This window comes from Thunnus thynnus, chromosome 3 (genome assembly GCF_963924715.1).
Source record: "Thunnus thynnus chromosome 3, fThuThy2.1, whole genome shotgun sequence".
NCBI lineage: Eukaryota > Metazoa > Chordata > Actinopteri > Scombriformes > Scombridae > Thunnus > Thunnus thynnus.
Window position 1 is genome coordinate 19294248 of NC_089519.1, and position 27306 is coordinate 19321553.

The window sequence follows — 27306 nt, forward strand, 5'->3', positions numbered from 1 at the left end:
TACTGTAAACAAATAACTAAAATGTATCAGCACTTAATGGTTCAAGTTATTTTACAACACACTGTTAGGAACTGATATCCTTGTAACCTACAGACGATATTTTCTGTTCCTTTTCTGGTTTTGATCTCTTTGTCTGTATTCTTTGTGAAAAACTCACTAGCGATAGATCTACTTTGAATAAAAAATCCCTGAATGAATATACAGCCACATAAATGGCCACATTCAAATAATTTTAACATCCTGCCAAATGGTTTTATCAACACGTGTGCAGTTTGTGGCTACTTTGCTTTTTATAGTGCGGATAATTAAAATTTGAACTACAGTTAAGACTCCTGGTCTTGATATGCAGTCACAGCTCAGTATTTTGGGTGTAATAGGATGTAAAAGTAATATAGCCTACACATGCTTTACAGGATTTTCCAGTTTTTAACAGTCCTGCGTGGTCACTGTTAAAAAATCAGCTGTGAACAAATAACCATCTCTGACCTTACAGGACTTTCTGTATCTAGACAGATTTGTGTGTGTGTTTGTGTGTGTGTGTGTGTTTGCATGTGTGTGCGTGCGTGCGTGCGTGTGTGCATGCAGGTGAGCGCATTTCTGTCCTCTGAGTGCAGACTGATCAATAGTAATTGGGTTGAGTGTCTCAGGCCTGTTTCTCTCCTTTGTACTGTGGGCCTTTTGTAGGCTGACACAGGGCCAGAAGAGAAAAGGGACAGGGGAGAGAAAGAAAGGAAGAAAGAAGGGGGGAGACAGAGAGAAAATGGAGGATGTTTGCAAGTCGACGAGCATGACCGACCCCCTCAACCAAATCTCCGGATATTTATTCAGCATTACTCGCTAATCTAAAAAAATCTTCCTCCCTTTCTGCCTGTCCTCTTTTTTTTTTTTTTTTTTTTCCTTTTCATTCACACACTGGAAGGATGTGTGTGTGTGTGTGTGTGTGTGTGTGTGTGTGCAGGTTTCCAGCGAGGGGATACTGTAGGAAGATCTTAAAGAGGTGTGATAAAACAGAGAGATAACATGTTAAGATGAATTATCAGGCGTCTCACCTCTTCCTCTCTTTCTCTGTCTTGCTTACAAACACAAACACACTTCCAGTGTATCTCTCCATTCTCCTTCCTTGCTATACTGTCTCTTTTATGACTTCCATAAAAGCGTTGTGTGTTGAGTGAGGCCGGCGGGCTCCAGCGGTATTAGCAGGGAGGCATTAGGCATAAACTCTAAGGTATATTAAAGCAACGGCCCTGTTGTTCATATAAACACGCCAATTCAATTTAGCCTGCCCCACGGGGAATGGGATTTCAGCAGCTACCGAGAGGAGGAGGAGAGGGAGGGAATGAAGGGAGGGAGGGAAGGGAAGGGAGCGCGAGCGGTGGATGAGGTAAGACAAGAGGAGGAGGTGGGATGAAGGGATCTTGGGCAGTAGAGGAGAGAAGAAGAAGCAGGAAGAGGGAATAAGGGAGAAGTGGAGGAAGAGGGGAGGGGTGATGAGGAAAAAGAAGAGAGGTCAGAGATGTGAAGATTGGCATAAGGGAGTGGCATGGTGGCTAGTTGCAGGAATTCATTATTGTCGTTGCATTAACTAGCATGACGTAAGCACCTGTGTGTTTGTGTGTGAGCACCATGGACTTGAATACACACACACATATTCACACACCGTGGCAGGCAGAGGGGCTGCCAGTGTCTGTGCAGCGTTGCACGCTTGGACAGAGCGTTATGTGGGAAACCCTACAGTTATATTATTCAATCCAAATTCAAATGGGCTTGTCAGGAAAGCTCCTGCTTTTTATTACCTGTCAGAAAAGCCAAGGGATGGACGGAGCAGAGGGGGAGCAAATTAAACGACAGTAAATAAGACCCCCTATCTCTCTCTACTCTCGCCCTGCCATTCTGCCATTCCATCCTGCGCTGTATTTTTGGAGACACACACACACATACACACACAAACATTTACAGATTTGACAGCATGTTGTTGTTCGGCTCTATCTGTAGTTTACCTTAACCAGGTTTCCTCTGTCAATCAGATGCAGGAAGACCTAATTATCTTGTTCATCACTGAATACAATCTCCAGCCAATATGGAATCAACTGAGTTGAGCACTGGACTCGGTATCAAAGGAAAACTACGTCAGATGTTTATTGAAAGGCATTTGATGTCTATAAAACCTCATCGATGGAGGGAAAAGGAATCAATGAAAAAGTAAAGAGGACTGGAAATGAAGTGATTTCTTAAGGATGAGCTGGTTATGTCGAGAAGTGAGTAAAAGAGCATCGTGTTTCCTCCTATTACACACACACACACACACACACACACACACACACACACACACACACACCCTGAACAGCCTCCTCCCATCTTGCCCCCTTTCAGCCAGGCATAACCTCTGCCATCTGTCCACCCCCCCCTTCCCCTTCTCTTCCTCCTTTTTCCCTTTTCACCCTCCTCCTCCTCCTCTGCTCTTCCTCATCTGCCTCCAGCCCCCCCCCCCCCCGTTCATTTCAGTCCTTAGTTCCTCACCTTCACTCGATGGAATTCGGGGAAATATTTGGTGTTTTCCTCAACAGTCAAAAGGGAGATTCTTGTATCTATGACGAGAAGAACTAAAGGTGGAAGTTTTTCTAGAGTCCAGTGGGAGCAGTGGGAGTTTTTTTTTTTTTTTTACACAAACAGTATAATCATTGAAGTCATTTTAGAGACCTGGATTTAAAGGCTGGATGGACTCTGTATCAAACTTGACTACAGACTTGACTATATAGTTTCATCACATGACTTCAGAGTCTCACTCTCTCTTCAGTATCATCATCAAGCATGTGGCCAATACTGCCTTTCTCAATGGAGGCTTTTAGACATCCAATAACACCTGGAAGACCTTGTATTTTTTATTTTAGCTTTGTAACAGCAACACTGAATTTTCAGGCCTGGTCAGATTTTCATACATTTTACACAAACCACCACATCACCTATTGTCTGGAGTAGAAAAAGCTGTTTCCTGCTACTGTCTTTTTTATAGTATGTAGATTTATGTTCCTCATTTATCATATAGCCAGACCTTCATTTATGCTCTTTTTTCACTCCATTTAATAATAATACAGCTCTAGAAGTCCAATAACACAAATTTTGCAAACCTTTAAATAAAATATGCAACATTTTGTTGTTACAGCTACTCATATATAAGTATCTTCTTGCTTTGTTTCATTTCATACTTTTGAGTTACCAACATGACTGTTGGTAAGAAAACATAAAAAGTTTAAGACATTACTTAATTATCTGGTCATTTTAAGATAGGAATTTGTAATTAAGTATTTTGGAGGGCATTTTATGCCTTTTTATTGGAGTCGACAGTAGAGAGACGACCTGAAATGAGGGGAGCGAGATACAACATGCAACAAAGGTCCCTTGCTGGACTCAAACCTGGGTTCATGGTTGAACCCTTAAACCCCCAGGCCACCATGGTGACTCTTCATTTCTGACATTTTATCTTATAAATAATCAATTATTGAAGGGGAATATCTATAAATTAATAAATAACAAAAATAATAGGGAGTTTCAGCCCTAAATAGAAGATTGTTTTGTTCCTATTCTAATTTACCACCAACTTCCAACTTTGCGAGGTGAAAAGGACAGCTGGATGCATTTATGAACTGCATTTGAATGAAGTGATAAAAGAGCCATATTAGGAGCTCCTCTTCTAATCCTTTATTGTTCTTTGTCTGTCCTCTGTCCCACAGAGGGGCCGCTCTAATTAAAGACTAATAATTGTATTGTTTTATAAAGCCTATGGAGACAGAGATTCTGCTCTCCAATCATTCACTCTCTCAGATGTACCCTTCCCATTGAGGGCTATCTCGCTGGATGAAGTCTGTAACACACTGTGACTGACTGTTTCGGATGTGTGTGTGTGTGTATGTGTGTGAGCTGTGCGGCATACAGTAGGAGGAGGAAGGAAAAGCCAAATCTAAATTAAAACTTTAAAGCACCATTATTTAATTACCCCAAAGGCTGTGGATTTGAAGGATTGAAGGGTGGCTTGTGTGTGTGTGTGTGTGTGTGTGTGTGTGTGTGTGTGTGTGTGTGTGTGTGTGTGTGTGTGTGTGTGTGTGTGTGTGTGTACTTGTATGGCTATCATTGTGAGAACCAATTTGAGTTTTAGACCTGGGAAGTGGGGACATTTTGGCCGGTTCTCGCTTTCTGACACATCTTCAAAAGGCTATTTGAGGGTTCAAACTTGGTTTTAGGGTCAAGGTTAGTATTGGGTTTAGGTTCAGTTCAGGGTAAGGGTTGGGGTGAGGCATTTAGTTGTGATGGTTAGGGGCTAAGGAATGCATTATGTCAGTGAATGTCCTCACTAGCCATTTATACCTACTTTGTGTGTGTGTGTGTGTTGTGTTTGCTCATGCAAACGTGTGGTGCTGTCCAGGATTATTTCAGTTTTTCAATTTGCCCTTTCTCCTCAGAGTGTGTGTGTGTGCATGGGATGTTCATGTGTGTATTTGTATGTGTGGTGTGTGTGACCACAGTGTAACCTCTTATTGGTTGCCCTCTCCCATTGCCCCTCCTTCACCCGTACCCTCCACACACACACAAGCACACACACACACATGCATGCACACATGCTGAAGCGCCGGCAGATAAAAAGGCATTATGGTAAATTCCACTTAATGACAAATTTTTAATTTGGGGAACAGGGCCTGGTGAATGGAGCTTAATTACCGGGGCCAAAGATCCCTCGGAAAAATAACCCCCTCGACGTGCCCAACCTGCCCGATAATGGAGCGCTCCGCAAAATGCCTCAGATTAACCAACACCGTTTATCTACCCCCCCCTCTCTCTCTCTGTATAATAACAAAAATAACAATCATGAAAATTCTATCTGCCTCCCAGCCCCCATCACCCCACTTCCCTCTCCCGCCTTTCCGCCCTCCCGCCCACTGCCTGGCTCACTCCCGCAGGAGGAAATTCATCAAAATGAAATTGAGGTTGCAACTCACTGGTTTTATTAAAATATATTTGCCCCTTACAGACATTGTGTGCTGGTGTATTAGTGTGTTTCGCCGCAGAAGACAAACGGGGGTACCCTGAATAATTTGGTCAATTTTATCAGCGATATTTTAAACGCTTGCGTACACGAATATGACTTTAGCCATAAAAAGCAAACACTTGTTGACTAGTCAGCTACTCTGCCATCGTACTGCATTAAGTTAAAACTCCAAAGTGACCCTCCGTTCAAATGGGCTTAATGAAAGAAACACATGGTGCCAATGTTATAGCAGTAAAATCTTTTTTCTCATGTGGGCGACTGTGTAAAGCTCTTGAGTCACACACAGGTAAAAGGTTTCAACTTTGAATTACACTGTGTGAGTCATTTTGGATCATTTAAATACAGATATGACATGTGGGAAATATTTTAGGCAACACTGTGCAAATTGTGTCACCCAATTCATATTGAAAGAATTCTATCATTTTAATAAATATTTTTTTATACGCAATGTCGGTTTCACAAAAGACAACTTATTGTTTCTTCTCCTGATCAGATGCAATTCTTATTTATATGTAACAATTATATTGTATTATATAAATGACAAAAACACTATGGTTTCACACCCCCATCTGAATTTCTAACTTCCAGGTAAATTCCAGCACATGTAGCTTTTCAAGTCAAAGTCTGAGTCACTGAAGTAATCGCATACTGACTTGTGTCTGACTCATTGGATCCATTTGACAGTTTTTTATTATATAAGAAAAATCTTGTACTCCGAGATATCTGATACTTCGGTAAAGAGAAGACAAGTAGAGAAACCTAATTAGAAGTGAGATCTCGCACTGTTTTTGTACACCCATAATATGTCGTAGGCACAAACTAACCATCCAAGCATGTTTGGGGCAATTAAATAAGGCAATTTTTAATTCTGTCTCCTTTTGAAACACAGACGCATGATTGATGAGACCACCAGAACCGGTCATGAGTCAGGACAGTGTGTTTAATAACAACCACTCTGATTATCAGCAGACAGATGGAGATAAATTTTGTGTTTGAATTGAAAATCTCCACAAAATAGACAGCTAACGGATATTAAAAAGACACAATGACTACCTGTCTTCTGTCAAACCCTCAGTCACGCATTGGCTCGGTTTTGGATAACTTGAACATGGCTCTGCCATACTCGCGTGCATACGCGCACACACACGCGCGCGCACACACACACACACACACACAAAAATACAAACAGACACGCTCACTTTTCTTGGCCTTCTCCGGTCCCTGTTGTTGTGTACCCTGATTGGACCATGTGGTTGCCATGCGGTTGCCAGGCCGCGCCCCTGCTGTGTGGTAATTGGTGTCTATGGTGTTGCCGCGTGGCGACGGTGCTTTGACTGACAGGTTTGGCCACCTGCCCTGCCCTGGCTGCCAACATGGTGTGGAAAGGGGCGAGGAGGAAGGGAGGAGGTGGCACGGGCTGGCAGGGGGTGAACACTCGGCATGTCATGGGCGGAGGGGGGTGGATAATCAGAGACGGGCTGCAATGAAATATGTGATGGCCGACCACAAGGCAGATTCAACAGGGATCAGGGTGATGGCATCTGCTTGTATTTCACTTTTCCGCCAAGCTGCAGCGGCAAAAATGACTGATCACAAAACATCTTTTCATTTCTCCTTTTCAAAATTGCCTTTACCTATTATGTCAAGTTTATGAAAGCTTTTTGGACTGTAATCAAGGCAGATTTCCAGCATCTTGACCAGAAAGAAATAAGAGTTCTGCTCCCAAACCAGATGTTGTTAAAAATTCAGGCTTTGGCTGGGTTTAGGTGTAGGTATTTTCAATTTATTAAGAAATCAGTGTCTTTCTCTCTCTTGTTTGTCCTTTTCATGGTTCATTAACAATATGGGTACTTGGTCCTTTATGTTGATGTTGGTTCCTGTGGTGCCAGGAATTGGAGGGTGCATTAAAATAAGAGGCAACCACTGCAATTTTAGGTCAAATTATGTGAAAAACTTGGAAATGAAAGCTTACCATCCATGTCATAATTTGTTTGTAATTTTCATAGTTAATTTTTGTATGTTTGATTAATGATGATGATCAGTTGTGTTGGTTTTGTTGGTAGTATGATGTCACTTGTCAAATGTACTCCCATCACTTTGCTACCTTTATATCGAGGACCACGATGGAAATAAGACTAGTTAGTACGTTATCCTTGATTTTTTTTTTTTTCAGTTGTATGTGATTTGATGTCATTCTTTTCATAATGTCAAATAAATTAAAATATGGCTCCTTGCATGGTTTGTGTTGCAAGTAGATGCAATGTGGGAAGAGGGTTAGAGACACAGTAGTAGAGAGTGTGTTCAGCTGGGTTGGGTCTTAAAGTTCTGGTCTCAGTTTCAGGCCTGTGCAGAACTCTAGAAGACTTTAGACTCTAGAGGACTTTAAATACCTCATGTTAAATTTTTTTATATACATTAAGCCCTCAGCTCTCCTCCTAAAAACAAATATTAGCAAAAAGTGTTTTCCCACATGACAGTTGATCTATACCCTTTTCGTAAATGAAGCGTATCTGGCGACCTGCAGATTTGACTTAAACTGGAAATTGACTTGACTGATTTTTGACTTGACTTTTCTGTTGAGGCTCTTTCTCTCTCATCCTCCGTCTAACAGAGAGATCAGTGGAGATGGGCAAAGAAAGAGCATGAAATGAAGCCAAATGAAATCTGCTGCTTTAATCTATAATCGGCCTGTACAGCTATTGATCTATTCCCTGCATGGCAAACATCTACACACACTCACACACACACACACACACACACACACACACACACACACACACACATAGACAGTGTCTGTCTCCTTCTGGTTCTGCATATCATTTCATCTTCTTTACCTAATTTGCTACCATTCCTGCGCTGCCTTTCACCTTTATTTCTTCTATGAAACACTTTGTCCTGTTCTACCTGGATGCTGTTTGTTGTCCTGTGGGCTTGACACTCAGCCAGCTTCTCTTTTGTTGTGTTGTAATGTGCTCCATGGCCCATACCCATGCATTTTCATCATCCTCACCCCCCCCCATCCCCCTCCTCTTCCTCTCACTGCTCTTGTTCATCTCACTTGTTCTCCTGCTCTCTTTGCTATTGTGTTTTACACCCTTTGCCAGACTTTTCTGTCACACAAAAGAATGGAGGAAATCTACGGGCATGTGCGCGTCTGTGCGTGTGTCTGCGTGTGCGTCTGACATAGCCAACCTTTCGCTGTATTTAACCTTGCAGAGGGCAAGGCTGTAGGGCAAGGGTGATGTCACAAAGGAAGCACTTTTTTTTTATGTGCATACACGGACATACACACACACACACACACACACACACACAGCCTGCACACTCCCGCCCACCCTCACCATTGTCATGTATAGTGTTGCTAATCCGGCCCTGTCGCTTCAGTATCAAACATAACCTCCATTTAGGGGGCAAGGCCCCTCTTTCACTCCCCATTTTTTTGTGTGTGTGTGTGTGTGCACTGGTTGGTGTGTTAATGGGCCCAGTCAACACTGTGGTACAATGGGCGGGCTGGTTTGGGATGCCTGTTTAAGTGTCGGGACAGGGAAAGAGCGATAGGGGCAAGGCGGGCCAGTTTAAGGCTTTGATGTTTCTGTGACGGAGGGGAGAACAGCTTGTAGATGACACACACATACACATGCACATGCACACACACTCATCAGAGGACACTGGTTAATAGTTACATTCGAGGGTGGTTGTTAGGAGAGACCGCCCCATTGAAGGATGGGTGTGTGTCTTGACGTTCTCAGGCTTGTCCTTTTGGTTATCAGACTCAAACCACCCTGTCCCGTGTGAGGGATGGTCCCCTAATATTCCGTACCACTGAGTGTGTGTGTGTGTGTGTGTGTGTGTGTGTGTCTATTTATGTATGTGTGTGTGTGTGTCACCCCAGGAGAGCCGGGTGTTCATGGTTCATTAGCCACACGTACACTTCCGTTCTGTTCTCACTGGTAGAAGGGACAGATTCAAAGCATTCACACACACACACACACACACACACACACAATTCCTCTGTTTTGTTCTGTTCTGCCGGCTCTGATGAACTGGTGCACAGCCTCCTCCCCTCTCCTCCTCATCTTCTTCTAGTAATCAGGGTACCTATGAGACAGACAGGTAGCATCTGTCGCCTTCTCTCCCCTGATCCTTCCCTCCCTCTGTTTCCTTGTCTCCCCCTCTTCCACGCCATTGTGTTGAATTTCCCTCGACGGGGCAGTGATGTGATAATGTAAGAGTTGTCCCGTAGAATCAAAATCATACAACTTGCCGTAAATGAGGTGCTGTGGTTAATTTTCTCACAGGTCAGTTTTCACACAGTTAGTTTTATTGAATACACATGAGCACCATTTGAGACTCTGATGTCCCTCAGACCTGTCATGTCATTATCCACCCATACGTTTTTTTTTTTTATAGGATCTTTGGACTTAGACCTCTAAGATGGCTGTAAGGAGCACTTCGGCATTAGATCTAGTCAAATTGAACAGTTGCAGTCAACATGGCGGAGGCCTCTCTCGAGTCCGTACAGCTGCTCGGTGAAGCCGCTGCCATCTGCTTATTCAGCTCCAGACTCCTTCAGATCTGTTGGGCCACGATGGAGCGAGCAGCTCTGATGGTTTTGGTTTTGAACGGGGCCTCAAGGTTGATTAGCATATTTTCACCCAGTGTACAGACAACAGCCGCCCCCCTCCCCCCCCCTCACCCTTTCCTCTTTTCCTCCTCCATCTTCTTCCTCCTCCAACACCCCCCCCCCCCCCCCACCCAACCCATGTGTTTGATTCCTCGGCCGTGACAAAGAGCTTCACCCTTTATCCGTGTGTGTGTTGGTGAGATGGGGGGCCCTTAGATTAAGGGAAAGCTTCCTGCTCTTTATTTGGGGAGTCCCCCCGGGAGACGCTTTGGGAATGACTTTCGTTGAGTCACTAACGCCACACACACACACACACACACACACACACACACACACACACACACACACACACACACACACACACAGACGCAGTTCTACACACACATACACACCTTTCACCACAGTCTTTTTTCAAGCAGCCCATTGACTGGGTGCTGGATGTTGTGTAACACCAACTACTCGTGCACGGACGCACGCACACACACACACACACACACACACACACACGTCACGCCGAGGCCCCCCAGATTGCCCATAGTAGGTGAGCGCTGCAGAGGTTCCCAGTTCACTTCTCTACTACACCAACCAAAACCGACTACACTAGAATAACTCTAGCGTGACAGTGTGAGACACCACACTGTGGTGCACTGATCTGACACCATGCAGTAAATTTTAAGTCTTGTATGTAAGCCTCAGTGAGGTGGATCACTCAGGGAAGTGATCTACTGATAATAAGGACACAGAACACCAATTTAAAAGTGCTTAAAAATGTAGGCGAACTTACCAAAGCACCTTGCTCAACTATTATCTGTAGTTTTACTCTAGTTTACAATAGATATGTGCCAAATGTAATAATCCTACTGACTTAATCACCACTCACTCATTTCCAAAGCCAGAAGAAAATGTGACTGCTTCGAATTGATGTAAACCATAAAGGGAAAATACCCTTTAAAATGACTCACACACTATGAGCTCAACACCATTAGTCACAGATTGATGAACTTAAAACTTAAAGTATTACCTGATCACATAATGAATTCAAGTCTTGGTGCTCTGATTTTCAGCTTTTGTCAGCAGTGTAGATACTGATGTTACAGTCCAAAATCTTTGAAAAGCTCAGATAAGCACCTCCAAAATGTAAACTTTTCAGCAACCAAAAAAAAACAGTCATTGTTTTGGCTCAAAAGAGAATTCATAGGTTTTTTTCTCCCCAACACGAGGACCCTTAAGTGACGATAAAACGTAGAATTCACCTAAATTTAAACGACATTGAGTTGCTTGTACTTGTGCGCGCGTGTGTTTTTCGAGGTGAAGGTCGTGGCAGAAAGAAGCCCCATCCAAACAGCAGCCATTTTAATTTGTTTGACAGGGAAGAGAGGTGATAACCTCCCTCTGCAGCGGGGAGGAGAAAGGGGGGGGGGGGGGGGTAGAAAACAACAAGGAGAGAGCGAGCGAAAGCAAAGGAAGGAGGGCTGAACAGAATAGCGATAAGGGGCTGAGTAGAGAGAGTCAGAAAAAGGAAGAAAGAAAGAGGTGGAAAGGAGAGTGTAATATTTGATTATGGCTCAAGGCTGCGTGTTTGTCCAAAGGCTAAAGACTGTCAACCAGCTAATCGCAGGGGTCGATGTGTGGGTGTGTCTGTATGTGTTTGTGAAAGCATGCGAGCCTGTGTGGGTCATTGCTATCAGCCCATAATTTATGCTGAGTACACGTGTCTGTGTGTTTCTGTGTCTGTGAGTTTCTGTGTGTGTGTGTGTGTGTGTGTGTGTGTGTGTGTGTGTGTGTTTATGTGTGTGTATGTGTGTGTGTGTGTGTGTGTGTGTTTACGTTACGATTTCTGGATGTCAGTTACAGTTCTGTGGGCCTGAGGAGAATACAGTGGTCTCCCTCAGGGCGCTGTTAGTGCCAGTCTCATACAGATGTGCAGGGCTGCCACTGTGTCAGTTTCAGTATGTGTATGTGTGCGTCCTACACTTACAGGAAACTAAACTCACTCCTCAGGCTTTGGAGTTCTTAACAGGGTTGATATTTATTTTTTTTTTACATCAATTCTGGCTCCGATGTTTAGCGATCTTGTTTGTTTCTTATCTAATCTTGGTTCCAATTCTTGTCATATTGTTTAAATAACTGGTGAAAGCAAAGACCACTGTCATTATCTGCAGATTTAAGCTGCTATAAGCAGAAATTTGTGATATTTAGCAACACTTTTGAGTGCATCCCTGATCTGTTTCTTCCCATTTCGAGCTGTCTGTTTTTTTCTTTAATTATATTGTTGCGTGTGGTTAATAAGAATCATTTAGCCTTATCAGGAAAGCAAAATCTTGGAAAACATGAAAATAATCACAATCAAAATCACATGCTGTTGTAGGGGAAAGTAAAACTTGTGCACAAATGAACACAAATGAGCAGTATCGTAAGTTACTTCATTTCAAAATGCTTTTTTTCTGTCCAGATGCTGAAGAAAAAGATCAAGATGGTACCTGGTTGGTCTCTGATAAGGACAAGGAGGTATGTGGCAAATAGAAGCTTTAGAGTATTTATTTCTATTTATCTATATTCATTTCTGTTAATGGTCATAATTATGGGTATTTTCTGAAAAACAGGTGGGAACACAACATTTGTAAATTTATAAATGAAGAGTATTTCTCAAAAAAAGTATATTTTCTCAGATTGGCATGGTGCAAATGCTTGGTTAATAAGTACTGGCTCATTATGAAGATATTGAGCCAATGTAATATATTATAGGTAATGCATTATTCTTAAAGAGTCTGGTGCCACTTGTGCTTTATTCTAGGTTGAATCTATGTCTTTGTTTGTCACAAATAGTTAGAAAATAACATTTCTCAAATTTTTAATAGACTTGATAATTGAGAATTGAACCTTGTGTTTCGTGTGTACAAAATTTCCAGGTTAGTCCATTGAGGCTAACACCACTAACATGAAGCTAATGATGTATTGACTGTCTGTGTTTCAGGCTCAGATCTTCAACAAAGACAAAGGTTCCAGGATAGCGGTGCAGCGAGTTTCAAACAGATACTATACCGGCAAGAACGTCCAATGTAGAAACTGCAACAAGCACGGACATCTCTCCAAAAACTGCCCCGAGCCCAAAGTCAGTTCCACTCAGTGCACACTAGCATGTACAGCTTAGACACACTGATGGGCACAAGTATGCACAACTGCTAACTGGGTTATGTCTGTATATATGTGTGTGTGTGTGTGTGTGTCTGCAGAAGTTGTCTCCCTGCTTCCTTTGTGGCACCACAGGCCACGTGGTCAGCGCATGTCCCAATAAACACTGCAACAACTGCGGGATGCCTGGTCACCTGTATGATTCCTGCAGCGAGAGGGCGTACTGGCACAAACGGTGTCATCGCTGCAGCATGACGGGTCACTTCTTTGACGTGAGTATAGCTTCATGTTTTTGTTTGTTCCTCACAGGCTACACAGTACTCATCAAAATAGGTTGGAATTAATAAGAGAAGAAGGATCCGCACATTTGAGTCCAGTGCAGGCGTTTAGAAATAAACCGAAGCTCACTTTCATCAGGGGAATACAATACATGGCCAAAAGTATGTGGACACTCAAAAATATTACATGAGCATTAATAATTCCCATAATTGGAACTTTGGAGCTGAGCTCAAACCATTAAGAACAATCTGAGACCAAGTGTGTGTGTCCACATACTTTTGGCCAAAAATAAGAGAATCCGACACCATGTAACTAGACCAAATAAAACACTCTGTCCTATGTGATCCAAGTACACATGGGTAATGTGATGAAACTTTTTGTCCTTCCTGAGATTAAAAGGCAATTATAACGATAAAAAATACAATTTATCACAGGAACAAAGATAAATGAGTACAGACATGAATTAGACGATCAAGATATGAAGACAAATAGGAGGAAATGAAGTATTGCACAGTAAAGCTTTGAATTCAATCAGCTTTATACTACTGTATGAATAGCCACAGCAAAATCACCACAGAGAATATGTGGGGCTTGTAGTCAGAACAAAGAACAATTAATGCTTAATGTAAACATGATGAAGCACCAGCCACCTTTACAACAGAAGTATACTGTATGCACCCTACTTTTATTTCCTCTCCATCACCCCGTCTCTCCCCCTTTCTCCCTCTTCCCCCCCCCCCCCTCTTTCCCCCTTTTTCCCCCACTTTCTCTCTCAGTAATAATGAGTGACCAGGGGTCAGCACACGCTGCTGTTCACATTAATTGATACACTTCAGCAATTACAGCTTAGTTATGTCTCTGCCATGCTGCATATTCCAGCTGTGGGTCTGTATGTGTATATGTGTGTGTGTGTGTGTATGTATGTTGGCACTGAAGGGTGAATCTAATGACCATCAATGACAATTATCCCACCGCAACGTTCATTACCTTGCCCATTTACACTAATGCCATAGAATGGAGAATGCTGTGTGTATGTAAGAGCCCGCCTGTGTCTCCCCTACCTCGATCTCTCTCTCTCTTTCTCTCTCACTCTCCCTCACTTGCTCTCCGTCAGTCAGTCATGTACTGTGCTCTGTGTAATGGATGAGTAACCAGGTGAACACCAGAGGGAGAGGGGAGACCAGGACACACACAGCCCATTTTCTTCTCTTCTTTCTTTCCCTCTCTCTCTCTCTCACTCTATCACCCTTTTTTTTCTCCTCACCTCCTCCCCCAGATCTTCATTTTCATCTCGTTCGTCCTCTCTCTCTTGCATATTGTTTTCAAAAGCAAACAAAGGTGCAAAGTCGTGTGATATTGTAATTACCCTTTTCTTGGAACGCGCAACTTTTTTTTATTTTCTTAGACTCAAATTATATATATGTGTGTGTGTGTGTGTGTGTGTAAGAGAGAGAAAGAGAGTCAGGTCTCTGTCCCCTGGGCCTTTCTGTGTCTCTCATTAAAGACAGACGGTTGACGGAGCGCGAGTGTGTCGCTCGCCTCGCCTGTCGCCCTCGACAACAACACACTACCCCGGCGGTCTGGAGGGAGCGAGCAAACGGGAGGGAGCGAGTGTGGGTGGGTGAGGGGGAGCTGTTAAAGAAAAGAAAGCTAGATGAGAGGTGGAGGAAGATACAGCTGTCGAAAATTCATATTTGTCTATCTCTGTATTCAAATCTAAACAGTCCAGATTTAGCTTTAACTGCCTACAGCTCTTTACTGTAAAGGTCAGGATTTGAACAAGCACTTTGAGCTAAATAGTCACTTTTTAATGTCACAAGAATTTGCATGTGCTGCAAATATGTATAGGAACTAGTTTAGTGTACGAAAGAGAAAACTAAACACATAGCCTCCTTCACAGAGGCTTAAATCTTTCCTTCCCTTCTCTCTTATTCTTCCTCTCTGTGTCTCTCTCACTCAGTAGGTGTGTAAGTAGATAAATCTTGTTGCCTGCGGCGACTGCGGCATTTTCAATTTCCCAGTGGGAAGTGGCGGCGGTTGGGAAAGGATGTCGGAACGCTTAAGGAACAGCGTGGCGAAGCCCCGGAGATAATGCTTTAGCCACACCGGGACAAAACGACTGACTGCCTTACTTACTGACTGTTTGAGTGACTGACTGCAGGGAGACGCATGGCGGGGAGAACAGGCTGCTGCTGAGAAATCAGGGTGATAAAGGTTCAGTGACAGACAGAAGGAGAGACTTAAAGAGTCAGGCAGGCAAGCAGAGGACACCATGGCCTGTGTTTCAGTTTCCTTTTGGCCCTCTTTCAGTTCTCTCTGGTCTGTCTATTCATAAGCATCTGCTGCTACTTCACTTCTCATCTGTCTCTCCTCCTGTTTTCCCAGCATTACCTAAATGTTTCTTTCTTATTGTGTCTCTGCTGCAGTATCCCACACACACAACAAGTTATTATTTGGCATTTTTATTTCCTTCTTTTTAAGCCTTTTTTTTTCTTTTCATGTGCTCTATACAGAGCTGTGTGTTTGTGCACGTGGTTCAGTGTATGTATTTGAAGACTGTACTCTATAACAGAGTCTTTTTTCTCTCCTCAGGCTTGTCCAGAGATCTGGAGACAGTACCACATCACGGTGAGTGTCATGTCACAAAAGCAAAACTGTCAGTCCTCCATGCTAAGCATTTAGACAAAATCACCGCTGAAAATCCACAGCTCCGAGGACTTTGGAAACCATGTCTAGCCACAAGTCGAGATCAAGCATTGGCTTTTTCATAATAGTAGTTGATGAAGATGCACCTATTGGATGATGTGTTGTCATGAAGTATTATGAGCTCTGTCACTGTTGAACCTTTGGCTTATTCATTAAAAAGTCATTTTGTGACTTATATTGCTTCATACTTGTTATCACAAAAAGATCCAGTGGGGACGTTTATCATCAAGGCTATCACTGACCAGTATTGATCAAGACTGTAAATAAGCCTTCATATGTCTTAATGGATGTGCTAGGGCCCTTGTGCAAATTCTTAAAGGACCATTTAGCCACTTTTCAACCTTATCTCTACCTATCTGAATTAGGGATATACTGTAGTGTGAAAAATGCCTGCAGTTGTTGTTGATGTTCTCTGTGTTTCTGGGGCACAGCTGCAAAATCTGTTGCGCCATCATTTGACGTGTACAGTCACGTAGTCGGGGGCAACGAAGAACTACAGGCTATTTCAGCTTGGATTTCTACTCTCCATCTCTGGGAAGCCAGGAGGCGTTCTATAGATGCTGTTTAAAAACAAAACTTCTGGTTCTCTTTTCTTGTATTGCAAACTAGCCAAGTTTCCAACATTCCAGCATCCAAAAATATGTGCAGAGGATGTTATGGACGAAGGTAGATTTTACAGTGTTTTGGCTGACTCAGATATTCAGCCGTATTTATTCGAACCAGAGTATATGGCTGAAGAAATGCAGCAGAGAGAGGCCAAGGCTGCACAAGCAGGAAAATTGCTTCAGTTGACTACATTTACCATCAACACCGATTGGACATCCACATAAAACGTGGTGAAATTTTCCTTTAAGACTATGTATTAACAGCATGGAAACTTTAGTATGCACATGTAGAAAGTGAAAGGTACAATATGAGTTTGCAGTAATATCGGCAACAGTCCCTACTCTATTAAATATATTCCAGTGTTGTTGCCCTTTTATTATTCAGAGAGTAACAAACAGACCGAAGGACATTTTATTCTTATATATGTTTTCATGATATAATATGTTTTTAGCATGACAAAATAGCTAAACAGCAAAAAGAGAAAACCGTGTTAAGTCATGCCATCCTGAATGTGAAAATAATATCACATTCATAGATTTATTTGTGCTTTAAACTCAGTGATTTAAACTTATAGCAAATTGAATGTAGTAACAGTTTGGACACAACCTGTGTCACATTTGGCAAAATCCTACTGGATGTCGTCGTTCTGTCCCAGACTCCCAATTAAAAGCAGAGAAATGTAAAAGAACGAGGTGGTGGTGCTGGAGGGGGCGACTAAGCCAGCAGCACACTCAAGCCAGCCCACTTACAGCCGGTGACACTTCTTAAATCTTCTTCATGCAGAACGTACCTCATCAGACTAGAAATATTTTAAATCTTACTGTACAAAATATGTCTTCACAATTGCACATCTAACAATATTAATGTATTAACACAACTCCACTGGGAATGGTCATGTTTTTGATTAGTGACAGAGCTTTTTAATTTAAAAAAAATCCACTTAAGGATAAGCCCAAAAATAGATGTGCTGAGTTTTGTAGGCTGCATTTATCAAACCAAACTCTGACCACTGATCACATCAGGGTCCTGTGTGACGACCCTCACCTCACTCTCTCCTTTCGCTTAATGCAGTATCTTACAGTGATTTCATCAGTATGACAAAAAACAGCTAATGTGTATTTCAGCATTACGTGAAAATTCCAAAAATCTGCTGCTGCCGCAAAAAAAAAGTATTTTTTCCAGGAGCTTCGTGAAGGCGAAGGTGTGACATGATCACTAACAATCAATAAGTCAGTTGTGATTGGTATTGACCCTGCCCTGTAGCAGATGAGTGAACCATGGCGGGGAAAAAAACATCACAAAAGATTAAGGAAGTGCCAAGAGTGATGGGAACCCTTTTTTTGCTTTTTTAAAAATTTATCTATTTATTTTTGCTTCATTTTCAACCTAAGTGCACATGTGGCATCCGCGGTACTGTGTGTGTGTGTGTGTGTGTGTTTGTGTGTGTGTAAACGTGTCAAAGAGTAGAAAACTGTGTGACAGTCACATGGGCCATATGTCAGCGGGGAGGTATTTGCTTATGTGTGTGTGTCTCTGAAATCTGAAAAGATAACTAGTTTTCTTGGCTCCTTACTTGTGTGTGTGTGTGTGTGTGTGTGCGTATGATTAAGTGTGTGTGTGTGTGTGCATCTGAGCGAGGGGGTGATATAGACCTCAGCCTAAGAGAAAAGAGCAGCTTGTTTGTCAATTAAAAGACGTGATAAAGCATGAAATGGGCTGCCAACGCCACGCGGGACGAGGGAGTGAGAGAGAGGGAAGAAGAGTGTGTGTTTGCATATATCTTGGCGTGCACTTTGTGTGTGTGTGTGTTGGGGCAGGTCTGTCACTCTCCTCTATGGAGATTAATTAGCAGGGGCTGTCTAATGAAAAGGCAGCATCGTTAGCGCTAGGGTAGCACGGCGGGAGAGACGGAGGGAGGAGGAGGAGGGAGCGGGACAGAGAAGTTCCAGGGGAGACGCAGGCAGAGAAAATGGGAGTTGAGTTTAATTGTTGCTCATGTCTTATCACGGGATGCTCTGTTTTACTGTAGAGTTTCACTTTCACAAAGGGAAAAGACGCTGACGAGTCTTTGGTCACGTCGCAAGATGATGAAACCACCATTTTGGTGTGTTTCTGTGTGTGTATGTGTGTGTGTGTGTGTATGTTTGTGTGTGATGGCGTGCTTTAACGGGTGGTGGATTGTGACCCAGGTCTAATTGAAGTATTTAAGCCATTTAAGCACTGGGAACAGAAGGTCGTTACAGATCCAAACTGGCATGGGGTTTAGGGGCCCGCACAGACACAAACACATTCTCTCACACACAAACACACTTACACACATGCATACACGGGGCTCCTTCTGTTTAAGACAGCCTCATTTTATTCATGATGCTGCTTATGACCCTGAACTCCCCAATGTGAGAAGGTGTGTGTGTGTGTGTGTGTGTGTGTGTGTGTGTGTGTGTGTGTGTGTGTGTGTGTGTGTGTGTGTGTTCGCTTTGGGAGATGTGACTCTGTCACCTTCCGCTGGGCTCAGCCAGGTGTGAAAAGGCATTCTGTCAGACCTCCCTGCTACTGGGTCCATTTATCCTTCATGTGTGTGCGTGTGTGTGCGTGTGTGTGCTGGGTCCGTTTATCTTCCGTGAGTGTATGTGTTGTCTGCCTGCACCTGGCCCTCAACTAACAAACTCCTCCAAACCACACAGTATAGACCACAAAGCCCTGGGGTATTTACTGAGAAAGTAAGATACTGACACACATGGACACACACACACACACACACACACACACACACAAATATATATAGAGCAGTAAATGGAGTAAAAAGCTATCCACAACATTTTCAGCTTGTCTGTCTCAAATGAGGTTGAAGGCATTTTTACAACAGTAATATTTATATAAAAAGATTTGCTGTTTTGCTTTGAAGAACAGGTTTACTTCAGCGACTCTTTCTGTCTCTCTTTCTCTTTCACTCACCCACCTACGCCCACAGACACCCTGGTTTTACTTCTTTTTTGCATACAGCTTGGGGTTGCTCCTTTTCCTACAGACCCCATCTGCCTCCCTCCCTCTGTCTTACTGAATTGTTGACCTTTCTTACAGAATACTGTACATACAAAATGTCATTGGAAAAAATAGTTAAATATCAATGGTAGGTGTAAATGTGTGATTTAAATTTTTTTTTATGTACATGTTCCAGCCAACGTCATCTTGAGACTTCTGTTTCTGTTAGTGTTTTCCTCCATTTCCCAGAATGCCTTTATAAAAAGCCCAAAAGAACAGGTGTGAGCCTCCTACCCTCAGTCTAAGATGGGTATATGGCTCAGTCGGTTTTGTTATCAGGGTTTGTCTATGATCACACCTGCACCCCGTACACAAATCACTTGTCTATGACTGCATTGCTTCATGCCCCCTTCTGTTTTGGATTGCTTTTCATTGCTGAATGCAAAATGGAGACTGCAGGGAGAGGCCATAGGTTTAAGTTGGACACCAGCGTTTTTTGTTTTTTTTTATCTTAATGATTTGCTGAAAATGTTTCTGTGCTCAAATGCTGTTGGAGCTGTTCTACAAATGTGAGAGGGATGTCATGTTGTCTGTACTCAGCCAATCAACCACAGGGATTCAAAAATATAACATATGCAAAATGGACCCAGAAACGTAGCGTAGAGCCGCAATTGATTTTTTTTTCATCATGGATTAATCTGTTGATAATTCTTTTCGATTAATCAAATAATCATTTTGTATAAAAATGTGAAAAATGCATCATATTCTTAACATGCAAGGTGATGTCTTCAGATTGGTTGTTTTGTCCAACAATCAATCAAAATCCTGAAGATTAAGATTAAATTCACAATTATAAAAAGAAGAGAAAAGCAGCAAACCCTCACATTTGAGAAGCTGGAAGCAGAGCAGTGAACGATTGGCCTTTTTGCTGTACAAATGGCTCTAAATGATTCATCATTTTTCTAAAATTCAGTATTAATTTTCTGTCAATCGACGTACTGTTTTTGCACTATGCTGCACACCTGTCTTTGAATTCAAAAGTGTTTTCAAGAGAAATATTTCACAAAGGATGAACAAGGAAAAAATAACTACTTTCATTATTACCAAACAGCCAACAACACAGGAAAAGAGAACAACTGAGAGAGAGAGAGAGAATACATGGTTTGAGCAGTAGCGGAGGAGAGAGAGAGAAAGAAATGGAAGACAGGAAAGAAGGAGTACGATGGAGGGGGGGAGACGGACGGATGGAGAACGATCAGGAAAGGCCACAGTGCAAGTTGAGTGACCTGCTGTCTGTACAAAGGCTGCTTTAATGCATGTAAAGATCATGCATAAATGCGTGCATGCATGCATGCAACACACACACACACATACACACACACACACACACACACAAGTCACAGTGACTTTTTTTCCACTCCTGTTAGTGTTGTCAGGACCCTGCGGTGCTGGGTTAAGACCAGAGCGCCACCCTCTGGCTGCTGCAGGAAGTTAGGGCTTTATTTCTTAAACCAGCTACAATATTTGAAGTGGGGAATTTTCCTTCTTTGAATTTATAAAACTCTGAACGTCCTAATCAAACTTTCTAAGTGCTGTTATTTCTGTCCCTTCTTTGTATATTTTTGTTAGCAGTGTGTGGTGTATCAGAGCAAGACGGGGCCACATCACATTAGATTCAACATGACTGACCTACATAGAGACAGACTATGTACGGAACAGAGACAGAGAGGGGAAGAGGTGTGTTGTTGTCAGAGATGCAGGAGAAACGGGAAAGAGAGAGAAAGTGAAACGAGGAGGGGTTGAGTGTATTAAGCAGGGTGAAAGGGAGCGAAGAGAGCGAGCAGAGAGAGTGAATCTGAGTGCTGAGCAGCTGATTGGTACAGGTATATCTGTGTGTGAGCATTGATTGGCCTCTCTTTAGATAGTAGTGGTGACACCTGTATGTGTGTGTTTATTGATCGGTACCTCTGCCCACGGTGGTGTGTGTGTATCGAGCGGATTTTCTCCTCACGGTGGTATCAGTGTGTGTGTGTGTGTGTGTGTATCGATCTCTTCCCCAGGGACAGGTGTGTGTGTGTGGGTGCGTGTGTGTGCCTCTCAGGGTAATCATGAAAAAAACAGTCTGTGAACTTTTTGTTCGACACGGAAATGAAGCCGTTTTAACTCCCCTCCTTAAACTCCATTTGGAGTCCCTCTTTCTCACCTGACTGCCTTTTTTCTCTCTTTTCATTTAGTATGATTTACCTTTTTATACTTTTTTTTTGTCTCACTGTCTTTGTCTAGAAGCTCCTTCGCTTGATTCACACATGCCTTTGTTAGCCCAAGGTTAGGACACTTTGTCCCTTAAATCCTCTTATTTTCAGAAAAAAGAAAATACAATTACACTCCTATAGGAAAGAATAATAAAATGGCCCATTAACACAGTTGGCCATTTCAGGTTGACCGTGTGGAATTTAAGCACATAAATTAAAAATTAAAACATTTACTCTGTATAATTCAAAATGGCTCATTTCTTTTTCTTTCTCTGTATTTGGTTTAACAAGAATTAGTTGTTGCAAATATGACCTTTATTCTTGAAAATAGCTGTTAAATATCAAAATCAAACGTTCAGATATGTGTCCAAAATTTTGATTTTTTATTTTCGTTCAGTGTAGTCTTACCAACCTGAGATGATGATGATGATGATGATGATGATGATGAAATGAAATGAACTTGAAATAGTTTTAAAAGCTTGAAGACTAAATCCAGATTGAAATCCTTTGTCAGACATTAGATTGATTTTTACTGTTTTAAAGGAAGTGAGGTTACATAGAAACTTGCTGGACATGTTTACGGTTTAATTAAATTGTTTTTGTTACATTTGATCTTTATTAATCTTTAAAGATGGATTTTTTTTTTAGGACTTTTCATATTTGAAAACATAATGAAGTTATTTTTATATATAAAATGCTTTTGAATAATATAGGCTTTGAACAGTGGTTAGAAATTTTTACTGCTATTTTTAAAAACGACTGATTAAAGGAATATATAAAATAGGGCTGCTACTAAAGATTATTTTCATTATCAATTAAATTGTCAATTATTGTCTTGATTAATTGATTAGTTTTTTGGTCTATAAAATGTCAGAAAATGGTGAAAATGTCCATCACTGTTTCCCAAAGCGACGTCCTCAAATGTCTTGTTTTGTCCCAAACACAGTCCACAATCCAAAGACACTCAGTTTACTGTCATAGAGGACTAAAAAAAAATCACATTTGAGAATCAGAGAATTTGGAAATTTTACTGTAAAGAATGACTGATTATCAAAATGGTTAATTAGGTGACTAATTTAATAGTTTGCAACTAATCGAATAATCGTTGCAGTGTAGACAGCTTCTTCTCTATCTACCAACAGCTAGTGATCTGTGTATTTGCTAAAATTAAATAGTTATTGGTTGACTCAGTGGTTTGTCGAGGTCATCTTTGTGAGAGTGTCTGGTACATTGGGTTACTGGGTAATTGTTTCATTGCAGACTTGTATTCTTTGCATCACTGTAAATTATGATACGAGACCAGTTACATAAAAGTAGCTTTCAGTAAAGTCCTGGTGCTCTACACAGAACTGGCTTTACATTCAAAGGGAATATAATTGCATTGGATTTGAAATAAATTTGAAAATGTTTGTCCTCCCCATCATGTCAGGTTACAAAGCACGAAACGTAATCATCCTCTGGATCAGTTTGGAAGTCTTTTTTTCTCCTTTAGTTGCATCAGAAACGATTGGAGTGTTTTCGTTTTCTAAAGCTTTCACTGTGTTAAATACAAGTTAATAATAATGATGACTGAGTGCATCTTTTCCCTTTACCTCACCTAGTCTCACTTCAGCAGTAGGAATGGGACCCTTCCAGCATGCTGTGTGGAGTTAGAGCGCCCTTCAGTGGTCAAACAGAGAACTGCACTCCGATCCAGCACATGGTTAAGAGAAGATCTTCTTGTTTCTTCTTAATTATTGTAACTGTACATCTGCAGGATGGGTGTATAGTTTGTGTGCTGCTACTGTGCTCAAAACCAAATTTTATCTCTCTGTCCTCTTTCAGTAGTGTGATTTGATTATCAGGAAGCTCATGCATGTCCATACATTTTTAGCAGGTGCTGGGTAACAATTATCTGCCCAAAAATGACTAAAAATATCCACCTGCTGCTGCTTTGTCTCGTTCTCAGTTCTTCTTTTGTTCTACATGAACATCACAGTGTTTCAACCACAAATGTTCTTCCTCAGATAAAACCTGCTATGTCCAAGTAGAATAAAAGTAAGTAAAGAAAGTAAGTTTGAATGACATTATTGAACAGTCTTATTAATTATATGCATCAACGCGTATACTAACAACATTAAAAAAGCTAATACAAAAACAGCAAAAAGAAAGAAGGCTGCAGCTGAAAAAAAAGGGTCACCAAAAGCCACATAAGATACACACAGAAATATGTGAATAGACAAGACAAGTAACAAGGAGTACGAGGTGAATAGGAAATTGTCGATTATTTATATATATATATATATATATATATATATATACAAATAATCAACAATTATATATATATACCACCACACACAGACACGTTAGTGAAAGAGAGACATTCAAAAATGAGCAAGTCTGTTATAAAAGTGTGGATGTTCTCATTAAAACAGTATAGTGTAACTGTAATAAATATTTGTGTTGAGAAACCATCAATACCTCACAAATTAGTTCAAATAGTAATGAACAATATTGCCCATAGGTCTTTTGCTCTTTCTGCTGAACTTGAAGTTACGGGTTTAAGTTTTGACCTTTATTCCACTTCTTGTCCTGTCCTTCCCTCTGTCTGGCTGACCTCTTTCTCTCGCTCCTCTTAGAAGAATGTGCTCAATTCAAAGAGTGCTCTGTAAAAAATCCTTTAAATCCACATCCATTCAGCAAGCGGTTTTTGCTGTCTCATCATTGTACGGTTCAGACTCCAGTCTTCCCACCTCTGCCGTGTCAAAAGGCTTCTCTATTCTCCCTCAGACTTAGACACTGACGGCACAGGGGGGGCAGGTGGAAGGTACATTTTTTAAAAGGAAATGGTTTTCATATGTCTCCAAAGTAGACAAGTAGCATCAGGGCACGGAAAGTAAAGACCTGCAGGTCATTTGGTTAGTTAATGAAGGAGAAGTGCAGTGCGGCAGTTTAAGACAGAGTTTAAGAGTTAATTGGTGTATGTACGCTTGTCTTATACACCAGTTAACAGCTTTATATCCAGCTCAAAAACACACTCAGATCAGTTCATTCTTTACTGTTTTCGGGAAATTTGGCCTGCAGCACAAAACAGACAGAATCCAAGACCAGAATCAAACAGAGGATATTGCGGAGACTGTATAAATTTTACCTACTCAGCCACAAGGACCTCCCAAAACAGACTAATCTTAACAGTAAACAGAGTACACAAGAAAAAACATCAGGTAGAAAAAAGGTTACTGAGTGTAGCAATGACAAAATGATTAATTAATAATATTAGTACAAACTTAAAACTGGCAAAACCAGTAAATAAAAATTAAAAATTCCACTGATTCTCATCAAAAGTTGCAGACAGATTGTGGCGTTCTGTCAGTCAGGAAGACGAGGACCCTGCAGTGGGTGTTTAGTCTTTGGTACAGGTGTTTTCACATACACTGCTGGATGTACATGCACAACCATAGGAATGGACACACATGTCCACACACTCACTCATACACACAGGTGCTGTACGTTATCAGAGGTTTTGCAGGCTTCGCAGGTCTTTGTGCCTTTCCGCTTAGCTGGATGGTGTCGATTTTGTGCGTGTCTGCAAGTGTGTGTGTATGTGTGTGTTTGTGTGCGATTGATTGGCTGAGATGTAGAATCAGGGTTTAACATCCTGACCAGGGCATAAGAGACTCAGCCCATCTATAGTATAGAAGGTCTGCCCCTTATGTCTATGTGTGTTGTCTCTGTCTAATTGTAGGGTATAAACTGTATTCCCATAAAACGCGAGAGAGAAAAGCCACTGATCTCAGCAGCGGGCGCTCAGAATAGATATTGAACAACTTGATTTGAATAGATTAGCTTGTATCCTCTGTTCCGCCTTCCACGGTGTGACCAGATTACCTCCAGTCGCTGCCCCAAAAGGGGGTTTTCTCCAGTAGTGGCAACCCGCCGCCGTTCACCCCCTGAATCACATTATCATTACATTCCAGGAGCATTTTCCCCTCTCTCTCTCTGTCCCTCCCTCTAAAGAGAAAATCAGGACTCCTGCTGATTGTCTTCAGACTGATTGACTGACTGACGGGACGAGATAGGACGAGCCTCTGGGAATTCAACTGTGTGTGAGCGTGAGTGCTATCAGGGTGCGAGGTTAAGGCTTCGGTCTGAGTCTTTGTGAACTGGCAGACACAAAGGGGGCAGAATCACATCTGGTTTTTTGGAGGACACCCCCCCATCCTCCTCCTCCTCCTCCTCCTCCTCCTCCTCCTCTGTAGCTTTTCTAACCACACACATGAACACCTCCACCTTAAACAGTCTCCTAAGAACGTTTGATCCTTCATGAGTGAAAGTAAACATTATAATTAATTTCTTTACCATTCTGGAAATAGCGTTGGTTCAAATCCCCACGTCGGTAAGACAATAAGAGGATTAATGATCTGCAGTTCATTTTTTTGAACTCTGTTTGAGAAGATGTTCACCTTATAGCCATTTCATCTCGCTAATTCATAACTGTCTAATTAACCCTCCATGTTAACCTAATATGTACATACTGGCATGTTGCACACACACACACTACAAGGGTCTGTTTGTTTTGGTATGAACCCAGTAGTCTTGTGTTGTGTTGCGAGGCTGTTTTCTATGATAAAGCATGCAGAGTTGGTCCCCTGTGGGTCCAGTAACATATGCAAACCTCTCCCCATCGCTGCAATAACATATGCAAAACAGCGCCGCTGGCCCTGGCCCCCTCGCTCCCACCACCCGTTACTGTTCAGATCCCACCCCCTCTTCTCTTACACACACACACACACACACACACACACAAGCCTGTTTGCTTCTCGGATTGTGTTTGATAACTGTGTGTGTGTGTGTTCCTTCAGATTGTAGTCTGTAACAGTCTGAGCTTTGTGTTGGCCGAAGGATTATCACGGCTTTGCCACCAGCAGCTAAGGCAAGGAGCAGAGGAGAGCGGGGCTTAGAGAGAGACAGAGTGTATGTGTTGGGACAACTGTGGGAAAACACTGTTTTGTGTGTGTGTGTGTGTGTGTGTGTTTGTGTGTGTGTGTGTGTGTGTGTGTGTGTGTGTGTGTGTGTGACAGAGAGAGAGCGCTCATGTGTCTGTGTGTGCATGCATGAGAGGCCACGGATGGCTGGTTGTCTGTGTCCACACAGCGAAGCCCTTAGGACCTTCTCAAACACCGTCCTACACACACACACACACACACACACACACACACACACACACACACACACACACACACACATACACATACACATACATACATACACACACATCCTAAACCAACAGTCCTCTTCCCAGCTCCAGTCCTCTTTTTGTCTGACTGGCAAAGTATCTCTAAACTGCTCCAGAAGCTCCTCATGTCACATCAGCAGGCGGTGGATCAGACTCAGATCTTTCCTGCTGTCTCTGCACTCGGAGGACTGTTACTTAAACACCAACTGCCTCACTGTCCTCTCATGATGGAGGTATCAAGCGAATTTATGAATGAACAGATTGGGGCCTTTCAGGAAAAGGGGAAAAAACTTCTACATAGTTATTTATCTAATTTCATCCAAAATGACATTAGGAAAAACACGGCATACATTTTCAGATCGTGAGCTAGACAGAGAAGTTCAAGTGGGAGCAAACTTGTTTAGACTTCTACTAGCTACTTTGTGTTAGTAAGTTTCAGTTTTGGACTTATTTTTGATGAGCACATTATTCA

The 27306-nt window shown here is 42.0% G+C and overlaps 1 protein-coding gene across 3 annotated transcripts in view; it reads left to right on the forward strand.

The window, feature by feature from the left end:
- Nucleotides 1-27306, forward strand: part of zcchc7 (zinc finger, CCHC domain containing 7) — a 51574-nt gene that overhangs the window by 18843 nt on the left and 5425 nt on the right. For all 3 annotated transcript variants that reach the window (XM_067584591.1, XM_067584592.1, XM_067584593.1), the window contains 4 exons: nt 12115-12170; nt 12637-12774; nt 12896-13066; nt 15666-15701. In XM_067584591.1, coding sequence (XP_067440692.1) covers nt 12115-12170; nt 12637-12774; nt 12896-13066; nt 15666-15701 — 401 coding nt within the window. The remainder of the gene's footprint in view (nt 1-12114; nt 12171-12636; nt 12775-12895; nt 13067-15665; nt 15702-27306) is intronic.